Genomic DNA, 12,198 nt, shown 5'->3' with positions numbered 1-12,198 from the left:
ATGTGTTAAAGCAGACTTTTCTACACTTTGAACAGATTACCGCTCTGAATCACTACTTCATGACTTCAGAATAATGAGGGTGAAGAAGAAAGAAGTGAAGTTTCTTCTTTTTCAATACAGGTTAAGGGTTGAATGTCAAGCAGTCAGGAAAAGCTTTCAGAGCATCATTTAGGGATACACAGAGCAGATATTTGGCTCATATCCGTCTGTTTATGCCTAAACAACAACAAAAAAAAAAAGCTAAAAGGAGCATAGTGATGAAGGAAGCCAACAGCAAAGGGTTGGCAATTAGGAGGCATTTCACACCTCTGATACCAACAGCTTTTCTTGGTATGTTTGCAGTATATTTATTTATTTATTTTTTTATTTATTCATTAAATTTAAACACAAACTGTGGTCATAGTGAGTCTTTCTGTGTTGGCGTTTCTTGCTCTCACTATTCTTAGGGTTGTAAAACAGGGCCTATAGTTTGTTGTGGACTCAGACCAGAAATTTCCTGCTATACTTCTTCAAGGTTCAAGGTTCTTTATTTGTCACATGCATAGTTATACAAGTATAACACACAGTGAAATGTATCCTGACACGCTCCTCGACATGTGCAAAAAAGGGGGGAGGGGGGGGGGTAGAGGAATAACATTATATATATATATATATATATATATATATACATATACATACGGTGAATGTGCAGTAGTAGCAGCAAGCAGGTGAATTCTGTACATTAATAAGAATAGACATCTGACTATTTTACAGAATAGACAATATAAACATATTTAAAGTTAAAGGAATTTGAAATGTACATTGTGCCTGGGTTTAGAGTGTCTGGAAGAGAGTCCTGTGGGGGGGGGGTGTTGGTTTAGGGCCCGGATGGCTTGGGGATAGAAGCTCCTCTTGAGTCTCTCTGTTCTTGCCCAGATGATGCGGAACCTTCTACCGGATTGCAGAAGTTGGAACAGTTTGTTGCCAGGATGGGACGGGTCCTTCAGTATCTGCGCTGCTCTAGTCCGGCATCTCCTGGTGTAGGTGTCCTGAAGCGGGGGGAGAGCAATCCTGCAGCAGCGTTCTGCTGTACGGATCACTCTCTGGAGAGCTTTTTGGTCCTTCACACAGCTGTTCCCAAACCACGATGTCATGTTCTGTGTGAGGATGCTCTCCACAGCGCCTGTATAGAAGATCTTTGAGGACTGCCATGGTTGGTACGCTGTAGTGGTCAGTAAAACCTGGCAGGCATGCACAGAATCCTACTTTCACTACCTGATGACAACATTTTTGTCACTAAGACCCCGTGGAGCCCAGCAGATTTGCTCATAACCCTTGTTGGGAAGCATTGCAAGCACAATGGGCTGTATTGTGCTTGCAGTAATCTTAATGTGGTAATGTCAGCTTGATTTTTAGATTATTTCACTTCACCAGTCAGATTCACTCCACGTGAGATTTATGTGTGAGGACACATTGGAGTGAAACTGAGATGCAGGAAAGCTGAAATGAAACTATATTGCAAATAAATTAGGAGAATCACATTATACCTGCTGGCTGGGTAGAACCTTTCTCTTTCTTTGCATATTCTCCTTGTGCCTGTGTGGGTTCTCTCCAGGTACTCTGGCCTCCTCCCAAGTCCAAGACATTAGCCTAACTGGTGACTTTAAATTGGCCTCAGGGGTGAGCAGTTGTTGCTCTGAGTACTAGATGGACTGGCGACCTGTCCAGGGTGTAACATATGTGCATCGCCCAATGTGACCTACAGCTCACCAAATTACCCCTGGTATCAGATTGTTACTGTGTTGCCAGATGCCTGTAGCGTGGCACTAATTAATAAAGCTGATGCTTCGTTCAAACTGAACACCACTGGTGCACACACTGAAACAATGACACGGTGAATAAATGCATAATTCAGCGGGCAATGTGAAATGATGGTATCAGATTGTAAGTCACTGTGATTCCCACCTCTGCTGCTGACAGGTGAGACAGGCAGGAAATGAGCTGAGACACAGAGGAGACCGAAATGCATCAGAGACCTTTCATGAATTTGATAATGGTAGTTGCAATTAAAAGCTGTGTGTCTTACCCACTTGTCCTCCAGGATGCTGCTTTTATCTGATAGTTGACAATGGTGGAAGTGTCTCTAATATAATGGTAGAAGCGCGGTGCCTTTTGTGCTGCTTTCTGCAGCTTTTAAATAGCTGGTATCCTTAAATGACCCTGAATGCAGCGGCCTCAAGTTGGCACTGAACTGAGCTGAGCTCAGTCGTGGTTTGTTATGTGGTATGCTTTATATATACTGTATATCTCATCTCTACTCCATCCCACAGACAGACATAGATGATCAAATATGATTTCAAAGCAAAGCTCTGACAGCCTGAAGGTATTTTTTTCCCTATGCTGTCCAAATAATGAAGTGATCTCAGAACAGCGTGTTCATAAAGAATACAGAGCAGTGCATGTGATAAAGGTGAAATCCAATACGATGTGGAAGACTGTCTTTGCTTCAGGTTTGTAATTGTTTTGTTTAGAGGTTGCAAACTAATCTCACATGCACGCTGCAGTGCCAGAAGTTTGTGGACACTTCCTCTTCTGTTTTTAATCAGCTATGTCTTGATGCTTCAGCATACTAGAGTTGCTATGGACCAATAATTGTTAAGTTTTAAATACCTAATTAGTCACTTAAGGTAAAGCAAGAAATGATAAATTTTAGAAAGTGTCAGCAGTGTGCATTCAGCTACAAAGAAGCAGTTTTTATCGGGCTTGTGTGAAAGAACTGACCAACACTACATCCAACACCTCTGGGAACATGATGGTTCAAAACTGGCAGGAAGCCTGTAATGTTATATAACATTACATTAAAGTGAGAGTCTCTTATGTTGAAATGTAAAGTTCAGGTGTACAAATGTGTATTTCAAAGCAGCTGACATGCTTCAAGGAGAGTTTTATTCCTATGTGTTTATTATTGGACTCAAAATGGGACAAATAAGCCTCATTTATCTGATAATGTTGCATGATGGAGCCACTCAGTCAGTCTTTCTGCTAAACAATTTGTTTTAGCTCCCTTCTGCATCCCTTTAAATCAGCGTCGGGGAATTAATTTTCCCAGAGGCCACATGAGAAACTAGGACTAGGGCTGCACCAATAATCTGAACTCAATTCTGCTTAATATTTTTCTCTTCATAAACTGGTGCCGGCAAGGCCAGGATTATAATTTCCGTATCCATGGAGCAGTAGGGACTGTGGGATGAAAATTTCATCGTCAGATGTTTGCATGCCTGTCTCTATAGGCATGTATAGTATTACAGGAAGGACTACTAGGCCCTCGGGTCTGCAACAGAGTATAGTTGAGTCCCAATATAACTATAACCCACACCTGCCTTTAAGCCATCATTCTCCTAATTGGCTGCCCTTCACAAGCAAAAGCAAACCGCAAGTAGGTGGGGCTCATGAACTTGAAGCTGCAGCAATTTTCCTGAGAAAACCATATAAAGGATATCTCCACTCTGACGTAATAGACGAACAAAGAATAAGAACAAAATGCCATGAACATGGTGTTTACAGCAGTCTGAAGTTTAAGCTTTTGGCTCACAGAGTTTATCTGTACCTATACTGACCTAACCATTACGCATGAGCATCCACCACAGGAGTAGATATACGAGGCACTGTGGTGGATTTTTACATTTAAAAGTCATCCACATATTGTGGCAAATGATGAGGCTAGGGTAAAATGATGTTTCATGCTGGTTCCTTTTTTAAGCTCATTTCTAGTATTTTTTTTTTTTTTAAGCTATTTTTATGTGTATTCCCGGTGGGGGTCATCTCAGGCTTTGGAAACTCTGAACTCAACCTCACGTCTGAAGAAATATCAAAGATTACATCACAGAAAGGTTGCTGGATGTCATGTGACTGTAACATGTGTGTGAATCTCATCGGCGTGCAGCCGCTCTGTAACAGACCGCCGTACATTGTGTGTGTGTGTCCTCAGCAACCGTCGCCGCATGTCATCTCTGTCGACTAACTGGGCTAATTTCATGGTCTGATGAGCAGACAGAGGAAGGCTGGCAGGATGGCAGACTCACCGTTGAAGGCAGTTTCTTTTGAAGCTGTGAGTGTGTATGTGTGTGTTTGAAGGAGCGTTAGGGGTGGTGTGTGTTCGCCCATCGTGACTGGTGTGGTTGGACTCCTACAATTAGGCGATGAATCACACAGCGGCGGCAGAGCCAGTCACTGCAGCATGGCCGCTTTCCTTGTGTGGAGGACGACGGTGACGTTCACGAACGCTGTGCAATGTTAAACTAAAGCGGGGTTTCAGTCAATCCTGCTTTTTGTGTGTGTGTGTCTGTGTGTTCCCTCTGGCCGAGCAGTCGTTGTGGCGTTTGGCTTGTCAGTCAAGCAGTGTGGGTGGTACTGAGATGTGTAGTTTTCCATAGTGTTTTGACTGTGGGTGGCTTTCTTTCTTTGGTTTTTCAGTAAAACACAACCAAATATAAAGCTGTTATTTTAATAATTACAAATCAAAATAATTTTTAGGCTAAATATCTGGTACTCTGGCTCTATGATTATGCAGAGCAGCTCAAGTTAACAGAAGGATGGATGCTTAAAATCTGACAGCAGATTTGGAGACCTGTAGGAACCACAGTCGTGCTAGTAGAGGGTTGATATTTTATTTACAGCTTTTTCATGTATAAGACACTGATGATTGTTTAAACCATGAAAATCAGGTGAATTGATTCACAGATATTAAAGCAAGGCCCTGTTGCTATAATTACTTATTATTTACAATATTAAATCTGCTTCTTTCTGTGTTTGTAGGCTTTGATAAGAGGCTCTTCATGATGAGCAGCTAACACTGACTGCCGCACAACCACAGGAAGAGACGTGGCTGCTGCACCACCCACAGTTGACGCATGGCGGTATTAGGGGTAAGAATCGCTCTGTGAGGTTTATCGGTGCTTGAAGAAGTTAAACTGTTTTTACAATAACAGGAAACATCTTTTCCTTTCATCTTTTCAGTTTCTGTTTATGTGTAACCTGTGATATTAACTGTCCTCTAAAAACGTTCTGTTTTGGTGTTATGATTCATAACAATGGTGAAATAATTGTTGAGCATTTGAGTGGTTTTCAAACATTTTATGTCCAAGGGAGACGAAAGAATGAGCCAAAATTTCAAGGGACACTTATTGCCATGTTTACAGAAAATAGCCTTTATTTAATTAAAATATCATAATTTCTTCTTTGAGCTATATACAGCGGTATGGTTTAAAAAAATGTACAGCTTTACTGCTAATAGGCAAGCAGCAGACAAATAAGTTTGATGAACTCATCGTCAGCGAGTGTGACCTCTAACCCCAGGTTGCTCTCCGATGCATCCATCAGAGTGTGAATGTGTGTATGAATGTTAGACAGCACTAAAAACGTAGGAAAGTGCTTGTGTGAATGGGAATGAACGAGTTGTGTAAAGAGCTTTGAGTGTTCAGATAGAGTATAAAAGCGCTATATAAGAACCAGTCCATTTACCATTTACTTTAAAGCACATGTTAAATTAACTTGCAAAATTCTTCCCAGGAGCGAATGTCACAGCAAAGTTCCCCCCATGGTCAGACTGTGCATTGCTCAGAGAAACTAGGAAAAAAATAGAGAGCTACACCTCAGACTGTACAGGCCTTGATATCCTCCTAAAGGTTGAAGCAGATGACGGTACGATTAGAAAAAGTCTGAACAAGTATTGAAGGTTTGAAAGGAAAGCCTCTTCTCTCTAAAAAGAAAATGACAGTACGGCTTAGGTTTGCAAAGCTGAATTTGAACAAACTACAAGACTTCTGGACCAAAGTGGAGACGTTTGTCCATAATGCACAAAACCAAAGACAGCATATCAGCACAAAGACACACCAGTTGTCTGCACGATGGGTGGAGGGCTGAGGATTTGGGCACCTTGCAGTTATTGAGTCAACTTTGAACTCCTGTGTGTACCAAAGTATTCTAGAGTCAAATGTGAGCTCATCTTCCATTTGCTTGAAAGCTAAGGCTTAGCCCAAAATGGGTCGTATAACAGAACAATGATCCCAAGCGCAGCAGATGTACAACAGAACAGACCTCAGCCTGACTGAGCCGCTATGGTTGGACCTTCAGAGAGCTGTGCATAAATGCAAACCTCACTAAAATGAAGCAACATTGGAAAAACGATTGAGCCAAAATTCCTCCACAGTGATGTGTTAAACTGATAAAATCATACAGAAAATGATTAATTCAATGTATTGCTGCTAAAAGTGGTTCAACAAGCTCCTGAATCAGGTGTTTATTTAGTAGATTTACCGTTAGCTCTAGAAATGTGCCTTCATCTGACTATCCAGTCCTGTGAAAAACTGTAGTTCAAACTACTGCACAACATTTGGAAACCACCGGCCTAATAGGAAACCGTTTTGGAAACTGAAAAGGTTTCACTCCGGTGGTGTTTCTTCAGTGCTTTACTTGAAAAGATCACATTTTGCGAAGCAGCTAAAGATTTGCATGGATAAATTAGCATCAAATTTATTATTCAGTAATGAACTTAAACATTTGATTCTGCATCAAACTGCTTTTTTTGCCTGAAAAATTGGTTTATTACTTTTTTATTTTTTCCCCCCAGAAGTAATTATAAATCACAGATGTTCAGTTTAATATTATGCTAGGTAAAATATAAAGTTTCAAATTTAGAAAACATTTATTCAGTATTTACCTTTGATCAAAAATATTTTATTAATTATCTTACCACAAACGTTTTCTATCATTAGTAAGTGCTGTTCATTATGAACTCTTTAAATGTCTCTTGTGTGAAAACCTGATGTTTTGAGGAACATTTTTGAATGTTTTCCATTGTGGTGTGGAGACTCTTGAATCGGTCTGATAGTCAGGAAGGATTTCTGAGCAGGTTTGAGCCTCTAAATAATGAATGTTGGCTGTCTCACTGTCTCCTTCGCTGAGTGCAGCTGGCCATTATCTGAGGTATCCTTACTGGTTGTTGCACATCTGATCATTTGGCCTCAGCAGTCAGTCTGCTGTTGTCAACCTTTATGTCTCTGATTTATCTGTCAGGAAGGAAATATTGCAGCTTTTGCAGATTAATTACATTTGATCCTTATGGTAAATTTACTAAACCATAAACACATGTATAGAGTGTGGGGTCTCCTCAGGGTGTCGCTTCAAGGCTGAAGGGCTAGATCCAGTCACATAAAAGAGAAAGATACCACTCAGACATCCTCTTCCAAAAATGATCTGTGACAGTGGAGATCAGAGTGAGTTTTAAAAAACAAAAATAACGCTTTTCAGGTAGTTTCCCCCACTGTTAGACGGACTAAAGCAGGGCGCTGAAGAAGGCCACACTGTGTCGGAACCACCAGAATATAAAAAGGGATTTTGAATATGCCTTTTGCTCGCTGTTTGCACGTGGAGGCAGCAAAACAGACAGATTTCCCTCAGGTGAAGACCAAGACAGAGCTAAATGAAATTTAAGGTCAACTTAATGATTTATTTATCAGAAATTCACAAAAAGCCCTATAACTATGAAAGTGACCTATACAAGTGTGGTGTTTTGTCAACATATAGATAGACTTAAAATCTCATGTCACACTTGACCTTTGACCTGTTCTTCAAGGTAAAGGGATTGATCTGAAGGTCAAATTAACAATGCCTTACACAGTTTCTTACTGACACTGTTTTTATTAACATATAGGGAATGTTAATTCCCTAAATTACAGGTACATTTAAAAAGAACGCAAAATGAATATATAGAAAATATTAATTTCCTTAAAAGATTCGAGCTCTCTGAGTGCTTCTTTTTTTGTAGTTTAAGGCTTTTTGTCTTTTTTTTTATTATAAATAAATGATTAAGTTGACCTTGAAGACCACAATGGACGTAAGCCAAATTTTAATGACCCCATTCGACACACCTTCACCTACCTAAGTGTTATCAGAATTCATTCTAAACTTTTCGAGCTATACTATTTACAGACAGACACACAAACGCTACAAAAAACAACATAAAAAAAGATTATCAGGCGGAGGTGATCAGATGGGGTCACCAGTGTTGCTTGATGTAATCAAAATATGCTGATGTTAAGTAAAAAAAAAAATAATTTAATCAGAAGGAAAGATAAAAGCCATTTTCGCCTGTCGCCTTATCTTTGATTGAGCCTCAGTTCTGTTTATCAAGGCGACACTCTGTCAACTGTAAACTTAAGGTTTCCACCCAAAGCAAACGAACCAGTGAGTGTTGGTTTTCAGTCGTGTGTGTGTGTGTGTGTGTGTGTGTGTGTGTGTGTGTGTGTGTGTGTGTGTTTGTGTGTGTAAGCGGGGGCAGTGTGCATGTAGCACACAGCTGTTCGAGGCTTTATGCACGTGACGACTGTAGGAGCTCATCTGGATTACAGTAGTTTAGCAGAGGACACACATTTAAACTGGTTAAACTGGAGTAGGAACAGTTGAGATTTTCCAGCCTCATTTTAAGCATTTATTAAAAAAAGATGATACTCTAGTTATTTAGTACATCATTTTCAACTTTCCAGTAAGATCTGTGTTGTTTGTAATTTTATTTGTACTAATCTAAACAGATCTAAAATGATTTAAAGTCACATTTTTAGCAGCCACTAAGTGAAGTTTCTGGTCTGACAGGTGAGTTGACCGTTAACACCCGAGCAGAGTTTCTGTGAGAACGGTCGACTCCCTAAAGATGCCCCTCACAGAGTGAAACCACAGTTAGTCATGCTGTTACTCAACGCAAACTCAGCTCCTGTTTAGCAAATCACTGCTTTCAACATAGCTCCCGTGCAGCTCTGTTAAGGCATGAATCACCAGATGAGCAGCTCCCCCCGCAGCCTGTTCTGCCAGCCTGTCTGAGAGCGCCGCTACGCTCAGCTAAAGGCTCGGCTGATTTCGTCGTTAGTTCGATGTCATTACTGCCAGCATTTTGTGACTCACCTGGCTTGTCTCAGGTAGGAGGTAAATTCAAGGGAACAGCAGGGTTTAAATAGCTGCAGTAGGCTATAAAACTTTTTCTTCAAAGGCATCAAAAGATTAAAAACCCTGTTCTGACGAAAGCGTGAAAGATGGCTAACTGCTAAATTTGTCTCCTCCTCCAGAACCCCGACATGCTGACGAGGAAGATAAAGCTGTGTCACATCAACGCCCACATCACATGTCGTCTGTGTGAGGGCTACCTGATCGACGCCACCACCGTCACAGAGTGCTTACACACCTGTAGGTCCTCCCCACCCCTCACTCTGTTTGTGATTTCAAGTACTCTCGCTTCTTCTTTCTCATCTGCTCGCTTCTGTTTTTAAGTTTTCTTTTGTGTCTCTTTCTCTCTCTCTCACACACACACACACACGAGGGCTGTTTTTGTCTCCCAGGATTTTTCTTGGCTCTTTGCCATTCGGGGAAAAAAATCCTGGAGGCAGAGCGATGCTTCTGATATCTGTGCAGCGCTGCTTGTTGCTGTTTCTGTGAAGCACCTGCTCTGTCTGTTGGTCAGGTTGACTGTTGCTTCTTCCTTTACTGTTTCTGCACAGCATAATCTCAAAACTATCTTTATTTGTGCTGGTGTTTTCCAACAAATGGCTTTGAATATGAAGTAGATGCGCGCACAAAGGCTCACAAGAGGGCAGACCAGGTATTCTGCACATTTATTAGTCTCATAAAAATATCAAACTAAGTCACCTCTTATCCACACAGCGATGCATCAGCTGGGTGTTTTCAATAAAGCTGCGTGATAACACCTGATTCATCCTGCAGGTAGATGCGTTATCTTGTCTGATCCAGTGCCTTAACCCAGACACAAAGACTCATCTAAACTCAAATCTGGATCCATGAGCATCTTTAGAGTTCTCTTACAAATTCTATGAAAATAAGTAGTTTCTTTAGGACGTAACCTTAAAAACAGAGTTTAGTCAGCGCCTTCAGTAAAAATGATGAAAAACCCTCTCTTAATCAAAGCTGTGTCCACACTGGACGCGACCAGAAGTGACCATAGTGATAACCGCTGGTGACAGGAAGTGGGCAGGACCCGAGAGAAACTTTTCTCAGTGTCCAGGCGAGCAACTGAAGAGACCAATAAGAGTGAAGAACACTATTAGTCGACATGTGGCCTGGTGGTAAATACATTAGCTAATCAGCTGGAGACTGAAATGTTGCAAGCGATCGGCCACCAGCTTCAAAGCGATGCGTGAGCAGCCCATTGCTTCCAGTCTGGACACAGCTTAAGCTCAACTCATATAGTGTAATTAACCGCGTTTACATGTTTGTGAAGGCAGGTTGTGCGAAGTCAGTGGCACTGTCACTGATGTTAACTCAGCCAAAGAGGTTTTGTAAAAAGTTCAGTGAAAATTGTGCCAGAGGTGATGATTGGGTCGACGTTCGATCTGGATCTGCATTCAGGATTTTTTTTCATCACTGTGGATATTTCCCATCCTATCTGAAACTGAAAATTAGTCAAGTGGTTTTATTGTCATTCCAACCATGTGCAGTACAAGACCATGGTGCTTACATATGACATATAACAGACAATCAACACAGGACTACATAAAGTGCAATGTACAAAAAAAAAGCAAACCAAAAACAAAACAAAACACCAAAGACTGCAACACCAGACAGAATAGAACCATACAAACACAATAGTGCAATAGAAATGTGCAAAAGACTGAGTATTGTGCAAAGAGCCACTTGGTGTGAAAGTGTGTGTGTGTGTGTGTGTGTGTGTGTGTGTGTGTGTGTGCGTGCGTGTGCGTGTGTGTGATTCTGCAGATAAGTGCTTGGTAGTGATGTGTATGAAGGTATGCGTCTGTGTGTGTCAGTCCAGTTGCAATTACAAACATTAGAAGATATTGTCTTAATGACATTACACAAATTATTCCAGATCCACACATCTGCCTCAGTCCAGGTTCTTTATCCATGCATTGGTCTTGTTTTCCACAAACACAGAACTTTAAACCCTCTTTTCCCCCCAAACACACACATTCTGATCCTGCCTTTAACTCCTAACCAGTTTCCTGGACTTAAAAAGACTCTTTAACCAGAGTCTGAAGGACTGATTATAAAGGCGTTAAGTTTGACTGCTCACATTTTGTTTGTCTCATCATGAAGAGGCTCCTCGTGGCTACACTTTCTTACCTTTTTATTTTTTTTTAATATTAGCAAGTCTTAACCTTAATTAATGTTAATTTTGTTTGTTTTTTTTAACATCAGCTCCAGATATAAGGGCCGCACTTACACCACCTGCTGGTTAGTACAGTTTTGGTGATAATAGGATAGGTTTTAGACAGACTGTTGCTGAAATACAGAGTGACCACTTCATTAGTGCTCAAAAAAAATCAATCAGGCAACAGAGTTCACCTGTGATGATGACTGTAAGGTTTTTGTTATTGTGTAAATACATCAAATCTTAAGATACTTGGGGTCTTAGTCATGACATTGCATAACATAAAGAGCCATTTCTTAAAAGAAGGAACCAAAAAGAGAAGTCTTTGCAGAGGACTGGTTCATATTGGAGAACGTGTATGCAAGGTACGCGTCGGAAAAATGCAACTGGAAATTATTTTGGTTAAATCAGATTCAAAAACTGATATCAAAAACTTTTTAAAAAATTTCTTGGAGCTTCTAAACCGTTTAAAGTCGTCTGTTTAGACACGGAAAACTGAGTTTCATAAAGGTAGAACCTATTTTAATGTATTTTGCTGGTGTACCTAATGAAATGGCATAATCAGCGTGTAAAAACAGAAGCAAAGTCTGGCAGAGCTGCTTTAGAGGAAAAGAGTCAGATACGTTGCACTGGTTGTTGTTGGTTTGTGTTTTCTGGTGCGTGAAACCAGACGGCGCTCATGCAGAAAGTCTGATTCTGTGTGTTCACCAGCGTCTGATCGTAACGGCTGGAGAGTTCATAATAACTACCGCGTATGAGCTGATTGTGCTTTTGAAAAGTAAACAAACAAAGTAATCCAGGACTCCTCAAAGGCCAAGAAAAGCTAAAGTGCAGCTTCAGTTGCAGCGCTTCTGAAATTAAAATGTTTTCTTACAAGATGAAACTGAATGGCTTTCATTTGGAGCATTGGAGGTAATTTACAGATTAAAGGCCTTTTTAATGGGGTTTGAAAGTTCGGTCAGCAGCCAATTTGATCGCAGATTTGATTAGTGGGCGAGTAACTGAGAGTTGCTCCATGTATTGGCAACAATAAGTAAGAAGTTGATGTT

General features: G+C 40.7%; 1 protein-coding gene across 1 annotated transcript in view; it reads left to right on the top strand.

Moving 5' to 3' along the window:
- The window catches only part of LOC134641104 (polycomb group RING finger protein 3), a 69,362-nt gene that overhangs the window by 27,840 nt on the left and 29,324 nt on the right, over window positions 1-12,198 (top strand). Inside the window, exons 2-3 of the mRNA XM_063493321.1 lie at window positions 4,795-4,904; window positions 9,096-9,213. Of these exons, the coding sequence (XP_063349391.1) occupies window positions 4,890-4,904; window positions 9,096-9,213 (133 nt within the window). The 5' untranslated portion in view covers window positions 4,795-4,889. The remainder of the gene's footprint in view (window positions 1-4,794; window positions 4,905-9,095; window positions 9,214-12,198) is intronic.

The sequence above is a fragment of the Pelmatolapia mariae genome, linkage group LG2, assembly GCF_036321145.2.
Source record: "Pelmatolapia mariae isolate MD_Pm_ZW linkage group LG2, Pm_UMD_F_2, whole genome shotgun sequence".
NCBI classification, from domain to species: domain Eukaryota; kingdom Metazoa; phylum Chordata; class Actinopteri; order Cichliformes; family Cichlidae; genus Pelmatolapia; species Pelmatolapia mariae.
Note: the sequence above shows the minus strand (reverse complement) of the source record. Positions and strands in the feature narration are given on the sequence as shown.